The sequence below is a fragment of the Paralichthys olivaceus genome, chromosome 4 (genome assembly GCF_024713975.1).
Source record: "Paralichthys olivaceus isolate ysfri-2021 chromosome 4, ASM2471397v2, whole genome shotgun sequence".
Taxonomy (NCBI): domain Eukaryota; kingdom Metazoa; phylum Chordata; class Actinopteri; order Pleuronectiformes; family Paralichthyidae; genus Paralichthys; species Paralichthys olivaceus.
This window is the reverse complement of record NC_091096.1, coordinates 7,157,554-7,172,185: the sequence shown is the minus strand read 5'-3', so window position 1 is coordinate 7,172,185 and position 14,632 is coordinate 7,157,554. Positions and strand designations below refer to the sequence as shown.

At 41.8% G+C, this 14,632-nt stretch overlaps 1 protein-coding gene across 1 annotated transcript in view; it reads left to right on the top strand.

Moving 5' to 3' along the window:
* The window catches only part of LOC109636957 (Kv channel interacting protein 3b, calsenilin), a 40,346-nt gene that overhangs the window by 8,254 nt on the left and 17,460 nt on the right, over positions 1-14,632 (top strand). Inside the window, exon 4 of the mRNA XM_069523042.1 lies at positions 11,354-11,528. Coding sequence (XP_069379143.1) covers positions 11,354-11,528 — 175 coding nt within the window. The remainder of the gene's footprint in view (positions 1-11,353; positions 11,529-14,632) is intronic.

The window sequence follows — 14,632 nt, the reverse complement described above, 5'->3', positions numbered from 1 at the left end:
CTTTAAATTGACCCTCAGCAGCTCGTTCGCTCCCACTTATGCCCAGAGCTGAGTTTGGGAGTGAAGTTATGTAATTGCATCCTTCCTACTGGCAGCTGATGTGGAGGAGACGCTGCTGCAAACTCGGAGCGAAATCCTGAGGACGGCTGCTTCCAGCAAGTGTCACTTGGCATCACGTCTTGTGCCACGACTTTCTCCTCCCTCTCACATCGTTAATTTTTCAGCGTGGTTCATCTGTGTCTCTTGGTGTGCGCGCGTGCGTGTGCGCGTGCAGTGGAGGCACCGAGCACCTCGTGTGGCTCCCAGCAGTTTACGCGTGACTTTATAGTCCGCCTTATGAGCTGCACAGTCTAAATCCTCAGTTCTGGGAAGAGGAGAGATTGTGTTTGTAATTCAGCCTGTGCTTCTCTTCCCTCTTGCATGGCTGATGAATCAGTTTAGCAGATCAGCTCCAAAATGACTTCGAACACCTTTCCAGCCATGTGCTCTTTAATGCTGCCAGAGAAAACTGCTTCTGGTTGACTTTCTTCCTCCATGTATGTTTCTCAATGCGCTGGAAAACAAGGAGAACCTGTTACTGTCAGTGGAAATCAAGTGTTTTTCGGGAGCGTGGAAGCTCCTGTCTGCCTGGTTGCACAGTGTTCACGAGGCGAGAGGAGGCTGCATCCTGTGTGTGCATTATTTAATCTCACCATTGTGTGTTCGAGGACAGATGGAGGCAACAGATCACTGAGAAATATTGATATTTGTGAACATGTCGGACAAGAACAAATTGTCCCTTCCTTCACACACAGATATTTACACACACACATGTTTTGGTGTCCACACACACACACATCTCACATCTGCGTGAGTTTCCAGTGATGGTACTGGTGAGTGAGCCAGTGCTCCCCTGTGAGTGGTGGGACTCATCATCAATCATTCGGTGAATCGATCAGTAAATCACTTGATCAATCCCAAACACAATGAGATGGAGAGCTGGGCTCTTTGGGCTGGAGCATGGTCCTGGGTGCTGTTGTTTCTTTAGATGTTGTTTTATTCATCGTGTGATTTGTGCTGGATGTTAATGGCCTCAAAGTATTGATTTCTGTCAGGGCTGCAACGTCTTCATTATCAATTCATCTACAGGAAGTTTGTTTCAATTAGTCAATTAACCACCAGATTGTATTGTCAGCAAATTGTAATCACCATTGCCTAGAGCATCTGGTGAATATCTTGTTTCGTCCAACTAACTGTCAGAAACCCAAAGATATATAGTTTGCCATCACAGAAGAACAAAAAATCCAAAACATTTGCATGTAAAAAGACGGAACCAATTATTTTTGCTTTAAAAATGACTTAAACTAGTGCAGCTCCCATTCTTCACACGCGCTGCTCGGCCCGTGGTGATGCTGGCTGCAGATTTTCTTCCTGAAACTGTTAAAGTGACCTGCAGTAATTGAGCTGCTGCTGCTGAACTCCGTCCTGAAGCTGCTGCACAAAGAGCGGCTCACCTGTTTGTTCAAAGTTTAGTGAAGCTCAAACCCCAAACTGAGGAATCAGCTGTCATGAACGCGCTGTTGTTGTGATCAGCAACGTCCCTCATGTTGATGAGTCCCAGCCGCCGCTGCTCCACAGCGCCGCTCGCTGTTTATTCAAATGATGAATATTGAATGTATCACGTGGCTAAATAGCATCAAATTCAACACTGCCCCATTTTGGGCCCTAAACAATACAGATTTGAAGACGAACGGTTCTGTGTGTTTATGCGTCACATACACAAAGAGATGATTCATTGATTATAGAAATTGTTGCTAATTAACTTTCCATCAATCAACTAATCAATTGATTAATTAGTCGATGCAGCTCAAACCTGCTTTAAAAATGAAGAAATGTTAAAGTAATTTTTGCTTGAAAACTGAAAAACAACAAATCAACCATCTGTCTTTGAGACAGATCTTCTACTGCTCCATTTATAAGAATGATGAATTTCCGCCTGGCTGGATTTATTATGAGCGGTTTGGCCGTGTCACCATCAGGGCGGCTGCTGCACCACCTTCTCCAACATTTACATTTGTTTCCCTCTTTCTCTCTCTGGGTATTGACATGAAGCTGTTTAAATTCAATCTTGCTATGAGGCAACTGCGTGTGTGCGTGTGTGTGCGTGTGTGTGTGTGTGTGTGTGTGTGTGCGTGCGTGCGTGTGTGTGTTCTTTGCTGTAGAATGGGTGTATCAGTGGGGGTTTGTCATTGTTCATCGGAGTCATTCATTCAGTCAGCGAGATCACAGTGGCTGTCAGAACGAGTCCCAACATTTTCTTGATTTATTCTGTGTATCATCATTATACATTTGCTTTCTGTCATCATACAATGCTCTGTGTGTTCCAAGAAATATTGAATTTCGCCCTCCGTCCGCTTTCATCTTCCTTTGCTTGGCTCAAATGATGATATTCCACATTTTTCTCATTGTCAACAAATCTCATGAAAGGAAAATGCTTTTTTTAATAGCAGCACTGTGTGTATCCACATTTTATGTCTGTTCTTAATGAGCTGGAGCTGGTGAACTTGGAAAGTATCTAGAGATGAGTCAAAGCTTAATTTATTGTTTCACTTCCAAAATGTAAGAAGACATCAGGCTGCAGCAGCTACAGGAGCTCCACATGAGTTCACAACATGAACAAGGGACATCAGAAGAGGAGATGGCATTAAAAGCAGTTGCTGACAGATTCAGCAGCCTTTTCCTTTTCATATAAAATGAATTGAGGCTACACTGATTAAACTCCCATCAGATTATACACTGTTGCTCTTGTGTCGCTCAGAATCACAGAGTGAAGTGAAGCAGTTATATATAAACACAGACGTGGAGACTCAGAGGGAGCAGAAGCCGGCGTTTAAATATTTCAAATCTAGTTTGGGAGCTTGGCTGCAGGACGCTCGGTTCTGTGGTCACTCAGCTGAGAGACTCTGATTATGTGGCCGGCATTAAAATAACGAAATGTCTGTTTTAATGATGAGTTTACTGAAGCTACTGCTAATTGGAAACTACCATATTTATTTCTTCGTTTTTGTTTTGTGGTTGTTTTTCTTTTTTCTTTTCTCTTCATATTAATGTTTAATCTTGTCTGTGTTTCATAGTTTAGGGTTTTAATTCACCACAAATGGCTGTTATTTTTCACTTCTGCGCATCACGGGTGGCCCCCACCCAGGGACCGCAGATAAAAATGAGCATTTAGTTACATCTGGCATAATTAATAGATCTAATATAAAATGCACTGTGCATAAAAATATCAGGTCTTAACACAATTTTGATTTGGGTCTTTTGATGAGATTTGCTGACAACGACAAAAATATAGAAGAACCTCAGCTGCTTTGTTGCATCATCCTTTTCAGTTCATGTAACAGCTATTGTATGTTAGAGTGCACTTTTCCTTTAAGAGACTCAGACTGATGCTGCAGTTTTTCACAGAAGAGCACGTCAGTCAGAGCAGTGACACACAGCCGACCCGCACAGATCAGTGACACGACACCAGACAGGCTGACGGCAACACTCACACACACACACACACACACACGTGCACGCACCTGATACAGTGTCTGGGGGCCCCACCTGTTCAATAGGTGGAGTGATTGCAAGATTTAGACTCGTTTAAATAATTGAACAGGTCTGGAAACTGTATCTGTCAAAGTGGGAGAAAGAATGTGAACCATACACTTCTGATCCAACTCAACACCAGACACTGTGTGTGTGTGTGTGTGTGTGTGTGTGTGTGTGTGTGTGTGCGTGTGCTTGTGCGTGTGTGTCTTGGCTTACTTTTCAGACTAAAGATCAGTTAACTGGGAATGGCTTGTCCAATTGGTCACAAAAGCCATGTCTCCAAAAGTGTCTTGACCTATGTCCTGTGTGTGTGTGTGTGTTACATCTTTTTCCACATGAAGGCTCACAGATCAAAATAGTACTCTCTCTCTCTCTCTCTCTCTCACACACAGTATGCACTCCATATGGAAGTGCTATCCTCCCACTGACACACTGATTCGCACTGACAGTCATACTGAGAGGCCCAAACAGTCAAGACACAAATAGTATCAGCTCTCGACCATCAGCCGTCTCACATATGTGATGCAGCAGGCTTCACGTAAAGACCCACGTTAAGCACAACCATATATAAACGGGCAGTGATATTTCCCAATAACCTTCAGTGAAGGTTACAGTTTTCATCAAACTGTAAATAGAAGATGGCCCAAGATCAGTAATCAGTATCATCATTTATTATTTACCCAGGACCACAGTTTCCCCCTTACCTCAACCAAGTGTCTTAACATAACAAAAAGCTACAGTAGATGTTATGTGGACATTAAGAAACCAAATCAGACATACTGTCAGCCAGTGTTCTGTAGAAATGAACATTGTGCAACCTCATTAAAAACATTCCATAATTATGTTGATTAAAAAAATTAATTAAGCAGCATAATTTTTATCTGCTGTTGAGAATTAGTTGTACGTCAACATAAGTTATAATAGAAAAAGTTTCACGTGTCTCCTTTTCAGATATGGGACTTAAGAGGCAGGGAAAAGAGAAAAGAAAAGGACGACACTGAAAACCAGAGGCAGATATTGATCTCATGTTTTATAACGGAGCCAATAACACTGGTAGAGCAGGGCTGGGGAATTCTTAACAGTCAAACATTGTAAAACACATTGGACTTATTTTATATTCAATCTCATAATTAATTGTTTAATCTGTGTTTGATAAGTATGCATCACAGTTATTTATATTAAAACTGTGTAATCCAAATGTAGAGAAGTTCATACAATTCACTGACATTAAGCTTAAATATCAGGCTAAATAAAGCTTGGATCAGCCTGAATACATTTTTCCTGTTTCGGTTCAGTGCTTACTGCTCTCATCGCGTCATTATCAGCCGCAGCAGGCAGCAGTTTCCAGCCGACTGCTCAGCACCAAACAGTCGACAGGCACAGGTAGCAACGAGCTGGTGAACGTAGAACAGATATATCCCTCAGGAGTTGGTGGGGACCAAATACTGAGCTAAAAGAGAGCGAGGAATGAACCAATGTTTGTCCGGTGGCCGGAGACATGGCTCCAAATGAATGATGATGTTGTTTTTCCGTAACTGCAGAATGTGTTAATATAGAACCATTTCAAATCATTGCCAATCATTCCTTGTCATTAGTAAACTGATAGTGATGCTTCAAATTGGAGGAAAATCCCTATTTTTACTCTGACTGTCAAGTGGTTTTTCTTTTCACACTATACAATTCAAAAATAATTGGTTTGAGTAGATTTGAATCTGCCCCCAGGACACTTAGAGGCAGTAAAGATAAGGGATGGATCGACAGTTATCTTTAAAAGAAGCACTAAACTTTTCCTCGTTTCTGCCTACAACCGTTTATAGCGCTGGGTATTACTCTGAATTTAAAAAAAAATCTCTTTCGTGTCATTTGCGACCACACAAGCAAAGTGAGCATCATTGTCGTCATATTTTCACACCTGCACGGCAGAGATTTGAGACCCTCTGGCGTTTGCACACAGCTGGGATCCTCGGCAGGAAATCCCCGGGTGGTAGAATTACCGTGCAAGGGTTTTATCAAGTATTCACTGTGTCTCTCCCTTAGGGCTGTCAGTGCTCGTCATCTTGGTCCTCCTCTCGTGTGCTTGTCTCCTTTCTGGTCTTACACACCCACACACAAAAACACACCATCACACACACACTCTCTGTCTCCCACACTCTGAGAGTACCTCCTTTATTTATGTTTAGATCCCAGCAGGTATTTCTGCTTCACCTGGAGAGTAGCCTGGTGACAGGTGACATTATAGTGTGTGTATGTGTGTGTGTGTGTGTGTGTGTGTGTGTGTGTGTGGTGGAGGATTGTTTGACTGTGAAATAAATTGGATGGAATGAAGAGGTGAGGCGATGGAGGGATAGAGGACAGATTTGCACAGAAATACAGGGTGAAAAGAAGCAGCTAATGAAATGTTCTCCTGTGTGTGTGTGTGTGTGTGTGTGTGTGTTTTTAATTTAAACCAAAATTTGGTGAGCTCTTTGAAGTGTAGGCACGTGGATCAATTTAATCTCAGAGTTTTATGAAGCAGTGTTGAACAACGAATAAAAAGGAAAAGAGAAAATTGGCACTGGCAGGAATGAAAATGTGTGTTTTGGTTTGTGTGTTATAGGTTTTGTGATTTATGTCTGGACCCATATGAACCATACAGAGCACAGAGATGTAGGTTTCAATGGTTTTAATGCACAACAAGTACATAATGAATTCATCGGATGCAGGAGTCTCTGGGTTTGAGGATTTACTGAAGTCGGGCCAGGGATGGTTTGAGGTTTCTTTTCTTAAAGCAGGATTATGCAGGTAAAAACAAAAGCAGGTTAGGTCCAGGCAGACGGGCAAGATCATGACAAGAATCACAAACTATACGGCTGCATAGTTCTGGTCCTTTTACACGTCTGTGTCCTGCAGCCTGGTGTATTATAATCCGCCCATCACATAAAGCACTTGCATAGAAATCTGAGGCTTCAGTCACCTGCTGCGCCTCGTTGAAGTTGCTAAGCTGTGGTTGGACAGTCCGCGCTCGGGGGAGGGGTTTACTGGTTTGCTGGTTTGCCAGTTTTGAGGGTCGTTTGAACTTATGGAATCACTGAGCTGCAGCTTGAGTGTGTGGGTGGTTGTCATATGTGTAATAGATGTAAGCGGAGGCCTATTTGTGTGTTTCTGGGTGTGCGTTTTGCTCTGGGTGTATTTATAGTCTTTGTACTGTGTCTGCTTTTGTGTCTCTCACATGATGTCCTCACAAGGACAGAATATGCTCACAGTGTAAAGGCAGCAGGCATCACGCTGCTCAGAGACAGAAACAGAGCAACCGGTCGTTACATCGAACATAAGTGAGAAAGGTGCATGTGACCGTGAGGATTTTTCCCGACGCTGTGTGTTATCGAACATTCTGAGCTTGAAGAAGAGTTTGTGTCCCACTGGGAAGAACATGAGAGAGAACATGTGAGCTGGGACATTATACAACATGTGAGAGACATGCTGGGTATATCTGCAGTGGCTCGGTAGCATGCTGATCACATATTAATGGCAGCTCCTCCTCTATAATAAGACATTACACAACAACACATCTCACTTCACTCTTTCACCTCCTTCTCTATCGGTTTCCATCCCTCACTGTCACTAAAAGTACATTCATGATGCTTAACTGTCTCATTATGTTGTAACTTCCTCTCCTATGTTTGCTGCATGGGTGTGAACATTATTAAAATGAAAAACAATTAAGATAATATTGCAAAAGCAGATTGTGCAAGATTTAAAATATAATATAAAATATATAATGTTATAAAGAATATAACACAGGTTATAACAAGGCAAATGCTCTTAAGTTTAACAAACACTGTAACAAAAGCTTCAATCTCCATCAAAACTTTAATATAAATTATCAAACATGTTGTCTCGTTAACCATGTATAATAAAAGGTTTGTGTGAATCCTTATAAATCTGATCTTGCATTCTTATCAAGTATTAAATAAGTTCAACCTGCACTCAGTAACGGAAAACATACAAACCCAAACCCAATTCTAAATCAAACTTAAAAAAAATAAAATAAAGCTTATTGTAATTTAAAGGTTTCAGGAGAATCTTCAAAACGGTTCAAATCAATATATTTATGATCACAATGTCACTTTCAGCGTCTTCTGACTCACGGCCTGTAACACTACTTTGTCCCTTTCCCTCCTCTCACACTGTTTTCTGTCTCAGCAGCAGCAGTTCTGAATGAAATCAATCCAAAACCAAACACACACTACATGCTCACATTCTCTATTACAGCTTCACATAGTGGAAATATGTCACTGCCTCCAAGTGCCAACAAAACCAACTAATTCTACTTTTAAAAAGATAATCAGATATAGTTTAGCAACTGATTGGACTATAGTAAGAAAACAGAGAAAGTCAGTGCAGTTTGATGTGATGAAGCTGCTTTTCCCTCAGGCTCTGACATATTTCTGCTGCTTCCATGGCAATGTCACTGTTTTCCATAGTAAATATAGCATGTGCTAGGAGAGTGCTGAAATCCCGGTGTTTTTATTTTTAATCAGCCCGAGTGTAAGCGACAACTGTGGCAACGGAGGCGTAATGTTTTCACTTTGTGCCTCTGTCCGTCCAGTTCTGGGGAATTTCTCCAAATTTGTCAGAAACCTGGATTTAAAGATTAATGGATACATTTGGGTGATCATGCCTGTAAATCTAGTGATATGGTCCATAACAGACTCTTAATACCTATATCACTGAATTCCTTATTCTGCATGCATGAACTGGATTGGTTGGCGGAGACGTACGACCACATATTTGGTTATATCTGCCTCTCTTGGGACGACCTCATGTAATGAGAGTCACGCTTCATGTAAACCAACATACATCGAATCAACAATAAGGCGACTGATGTTTAACAATTTATGGCAGAGCGTAGCGATGTTCCGCGTGTCGCTGCTCTGTGTTTGCTTTCAGCGTTATGGGAAGGCCTATATGCTCTGCCTTATAGGATGTGTGTGTGTGTGTGTGTGTGTGTGTCTGTGTGTGTGTGTGTGTGTGTGTGTGGTTCTGAGGATGGGGTAAACATTACAAGAGGAAAGTGCTGCCCCAGGATACAGCTAGCTGAAGCGTTAAGATAAAAGAAAACTAGTTGTGTGTGTTCCTGCTTGTCCATCAGCCCATGAATAAACTACTAATGTAACGCTGAATATTCTCGTGTTTACACTGCGTCTGTCAGCATCAGTTTGTCTCGAGGCCTCCTCTTTCCAATTTGTGACTCGCACCGAGGAGCCATATCGAAAACAAATCTTTTTTTTTCTAATTTACTTCTCTGGAGGAGTGATTCACTGCTGAGCTCTCTCACGACCTTTCTTCCTATTACTGCTGTGTGCTGTGCCACCGCTGATCTGTGAATAAATAGATGTTGGGATAAGTAGAATTGTTTCCGTCACCTCTCTCCATTTCGGTGTGTTGTTGTTTGACCGCGTGCATTTGTGTGGGTGTCTCGATGCAGATCCTCTCGCTTCCTCATAGTCTTCCTTCCTCCCTTTCTTCTCGTCTTTTTTTGCTGTTTTAATCTTTCATGCTCAGTAATAGTCTTGCAGATGTTTTCCCCAGCAAAGTGCTTTTATATCTTCATCTCCTCATTCCTCCGTCCTCTGGATGTCCTTTGCTCTTCTTCTCAGATAGGCCACGATTCATTATGCTAATTGACTTCAGTTCTTCCAGGAACACGAGTAGACCTTGTTCTCCTCACATCTTTTTTCCTTTTGCTGTTTCTCTATTTTACCTATCTTGCTATCTTGAAGTTTGGGTTTGCATGGTCAGACTCCCGTGGGATCAAATAGCCATTTAAAATCCTCCCTGCGTTCTCCCCTCCTTTCCCTCTGTCATCCTTTGCATTCTTGTCCTCCCCACAGCGTAAACAGAGCCTCTGTTTGTTCTGCCTTCACCTCTTTCATCCTCCTCCTCACGCTCACTCCACTGTACATATTCATGTGTGTTTTGCATGTGCCCAGCAGGAGAGCCTAATAGAGCTCTGAGTTGATGCAGTAAGAAAAAAGACATTCTCTCTAAATCAGATCAAATGTGATAGAGCCAGTGTTTGCTGCGGAAATAACTGGGAGGACGCCAATACATGACAGAAAGAAATTGAAAAATATATTAGAGGAAAAAACTTAAATGTCAAACTTATCTCCAGCGATAAAGGAGGGTAAACGCTGAATATGAATGAGTTGAGGGAATGGTCTGGCATAGTAAGAGTCACAATCATGAGTTGGAGCTCAATGTCAAAATGAACAAAACTGCCTTTTAATTAATCTGGTATTAAACCTTAGGGTTGAAATGTGAAGGTACTGTATGCTCGTGTTTAATTCACGTTCCCAGATTTTGTATAAACCTGGATTGATTATTTTTTTATTAACATGCAAAGGAAGACACAAGGGAAACATAACAATCTTTAACTCTAGAAGTATATTAGTAAAATAAAGGTGTCCTTATTCTCGCATCAATTCATCCATCCATGATATTGCCATTTAGTTCATCTTATCGTAATAAGTACAATCAAAAACTAGGATACCACTCATTAGAGTGTAACATCTTCACCAATGCCCAGCAGTCCCCTTAAATTCAATCAAGCTGTAAATTGTGCTCACCCAGTTATCAGTTCCTTAAATGTACTACGTCAAGATCCATTAATTATTCCCTGGAAAAGTAGTGAAAAGGTAAAAAAAAAAAGTGTTAAAGACAATTCTGGATCCTCCTTTGTATGGATCAAATGACCACGTCCCCTCCTTCAAGTTTCCTGGAACTCAGTTCAATAGCTTTTACGCTCGACAGCTGAAATTAAATTAACAGGGGCGTAAACATAACCTCCTGATAAATACAGAAAAGACTTGGAGCTGCTCTGGGCTTTGATCACACATTATGTGAAAGGCGTCGCTCCACACACACACAGAACATTTTCACTCTGTACTTTCCCTCACTTTTTTGAGTTATTGGTATTTTAAATGTTAAATTGTTTTTGATTTACAACAGGAAACTATAAGATTTGAGTTCTAGTGAAAAAAATCATCTGAATCATGTCAGTGGATAAAAAGCCAGATGTTTGCCTCAGTAGTTATGAGGGAGAGAGTGAGACTTAAATTCAACAGGGTGTCAAAAACACGACTCCGTGTGGAGGATATATACTGTGCTACTGCTGGAAGTGTAAATAGGCGACAGGCTCACTGTAACAACAGTATATGAAGTCATTTTGACCTTTACTGTTTGTTTCCAGTCGTGTCTAAAAAATCTGTTAATGCAGCTTTAAACTGATTTATCACTTGTGTCGACTTTGGCTGGAGCTGAAGACTGTGGTATTATGGGTAATGTTGGAACCCGGTTTGACAAGGACGATTGAAAAAAAAACTGTGTGTCTGATTCCGCTGCTTTTTTTAAACTGTCCATCACGAGTCTGTCAGTGAATCTGCAGAGCATGTGGTTGTGTCTGTGCAGGGGGTTCGGAGGAAGGAGAGCAGACGAGTGATTTAACAGTGAAGCGAGGCTGCTGTTTGCTGTCTGAACAACAGGCTCTGACTGATTGTTTCTCTGAAGAACAAAGTCAAAACTTTGTTAAATACGACAGACCGGCTGAACTGAACTCTCTTTAACCTTCTCTAAAGTGTTCCTGAAACACCTCCAGATCTTAGATTAATCATATTTTCCAGCCACATCTCCTGCTTGACTTATGGATCTTGGAACCTTGTGTGTTTCATTTCCATATTGACCTGAACTCTCTACTCTTCCTCCCTCGCTCTTTGCCCCTGTGTCCTCCCCCTTCCTCCAGGTGGACGGCAAGGTGGTCGATGGCAGCCTGCTCGGAGACGCCAACGGCGTCGAGCCCGCGCCGGGCAGGGTGAAGGATTCCGGAAAGTGGCAGAAGCCGCGGTTCTCTCGGAAAGCTCTGATGAAGTGCTGCTTGGTCAAATGGATCATCGCCAGCACACAGCCACAGGACAAAGGTGAGAGGGGGGCAGAGTCTGAGGGGGAATGAGTGTGACGTGCTGGTAAGACTAACGATGAAGTGTTTGAATTGATCACTGAATTGACTGGCCGGACCCCTCCTGGCCTCCTGATGTCCCTGTGGGCAGGACTGACTCATTATGCCGAGCAGTTGAACTCAGGGGCAAGTACCCAGAGATCGTTTAGTTGCATACACTCATTTATCAACCTCAGCTCACCATTAATATGCTCCTGGAATACTCAGTCCACATGTCCTCCCATACACCTCCAGAACTGATCATCTCTCTGTTTCACAAGCTCATATCTACAGTTACAGTGGAAAACAACCAGAGGAGCTAAGGAAACACTTTATGACACTCTTAACTTTGTGAACAATGCTTACTGGTTGTGAGCGGTGCTAAAATGTAGGTACAATGGAAGAAAACATTGGAAATAAGGGAGTCAAGTTATATTATTTTTGACTGGGAGCAAATCTAAAGGGAAACAAACTGCCACACATTATAACCTCACACATTCCTTTAAACATCAACCATGTTAGATCCTCCTTCATTTATGTTGTCAACATGTTTTATTCAATTTCTGCCAATAAATCCCTTTCACCGAATTCTTACGCACTGAACCTTTAATCCAACAATAATAAAAAGGATTCAAAAAGACCATTTCATAACACCTCAGCTGTATTTCCCAGCCCTCCCGGTTTTATTATTTTGTCACAATTTTTTTATTTCTCTTTTCCTTTAAAATCCCTAATAGTCCCTTGGTCCCCATAGTTTTCTTTTACCAGCGTACATCAACTCAGGTACCAGTCAATGTTTTATAGAACCCAAACCAAACAACATTAGTGTATTTGAACTCTCTGGATCTACTATGTTGTGGGTTTATTCCCATGGTTTATTCATTGAGTTAGTGTCAGTGCTCCACCCAGTGGTCCAGCTGTGATCATGCATGATTGATCATTTGCCAGCAGGATGAGCAAGTGTGTTTCTGAATGAAACCGACTGGAGTTTAATCCACTGAGGTCCACAACTGTTATCTCAGTCTCTTCTCATATTTAGACTGATGTGTTATCGCCTGTGACTTACAACACAAAGACTCTCCACTGATATCTGTGGTAGAATGGGCAGAGGTCGATCTCTTATGGATGTTAAGTTAAAAGAAGCACTGATAAATATACAGCTGTGGAAAGACTGTGGACAATTTTAAAAATTGTAGTTGTAGTTTATTCTACTTAAAACATTTACTGTACCTTAAACTGAATGCTGAACTTAAAGGAACAAAGGATGGGTGTGACCAAGATGTGTGCAGCTGAATAAAGACCAATACACAGAGAAACCTTGGATGCTACACTGTGCAATCTGAAGCTCTGAGTAGGACCTTAGACTCAAATGTATTTAACTGTAGAAACGTGTTGGCTATCCAGTCAACTAACACAGATGAGGAAAGATCAGTTCGGCGTCATGCACCTTGGTTCTGTAGCACGTCACTGAAATGTGAGAAGTTTTGAAGATTTCCATCAGTGTTGCCTCCTCTCAGCTGCAAACGTTTCTCTGATGCAACCTAACTCACATAATCAGTCTGTAACAGATTCATAAAATCCTTCAGGCATTTCACTGGTTGTAAAATCTGCAAAAGAGCTCGTTGTGCAGAGGAAATAGGAGCATGGTGACAGATACAGTCACAGAGAGAGAAAGAAAAGCAGGGCAGTGATGGGATCTATTTCATCTCAGTGGTGCTGAGGGAAGAGGGACTCAGCACTGTATGTCAGTGGGCAAGCCGTCACCTCTGTAATGGGCAGCAGCTAAAAATAGGCGCACAGAGATGGAGATGTGTATCAGAGAGAAGTGGGAGGTGGTGGTGATGGTGTCGAAGCAGCTTCTGTGGTTTACTTTGGGGATGAGGAGGATAACGGCCCAGTCACACAGACAGACATGAAGAAGTACAGCCGAGGCATGTGGAGAATAAAAGCAGATGTGGAGAGGAACGCTGGCGGAGAAGCTGAGGGGAAAGAAACTGTGTCAGGTTCATGTGACCTCTGTGCAACTAAGGATTTCTCTAATCAACTAATTGGTCAAATATAAATGATTGATCATGTCCTTGCTGTGGTTTGTGGGAATCTGGAAGTTTGAAAACTTGACGATTTTACATTCTTTAAGGAAATACAACTTCCACATCATGTTTTCATATGAATGGTACTGATGCCATCAACAGTCAGTAGTGAGAAGATTCTAGGTTTACTCCAGGTACAGATTGGGCTTTAGTTGGTGGGAGACATTGACCGTAGACTTGAATGTGAGTGTGAATGATTGTAGTGTTCCCCGCATCGCGTCCAATGTTGTCTGTTGGGATTGGGATTTGGATTGAACACAGTGATTACACATCCCATATCTTTTTAATGCTTCTTCCCATACAACCTGCTCCAGGGACAGGAGATGAAAACATTTCCTTATGTTGCACCCCCTGTATTTTGCCCACACCCACATTCCAAATCTCAAATATATTCAATTTACAGGAAAATAAAAAAAGAAAGAGGAGCCTTGCTTGTTATTTTCTCAACAAATGACCTAAACTATTTATTGTTTATCAAAGTAGTTTTTCTGTTAATTTACTAATTTTTACTAATTTTTACTACTACTACAAATGTGTAGCCCCCTGTGCTGAATAAGAAAACATTTCATTTGATAGTAGGAAATTACACTTAGCACAGAGTTTAAACTTTAAATTGAAAGTAGCTTCCACAGTGTGAAAGAAGAGTCAGATAACGAAATAATATAAGAGACAGACAGAAGAGAGATATCAATGACTGTAATATGAAAAGTGTAATATGAGGCGGAGGAGATATGGAAGCGAGACAAAGAACTGAGGGAGGGAGGGGAAGAAATGAGATTTCTTCACTGAGCTTTCAAATATTTCTTCACCAGCTTAAACCGTGCGACTTTTGTCTGCTGAGAAAGTGAGATGAACTTGAGAGAGGGCGATCGAGCAGCCCAGTGGCCTGATAAAGGCTGAAACAGGACGAGTGTTTGTGTCGTGAGCTGTGGTTTGTCAGGTTTGGTCATATGAAACGAGAGATTCCGCTCACATCCTCTCAGATGAGAGGAGGGAG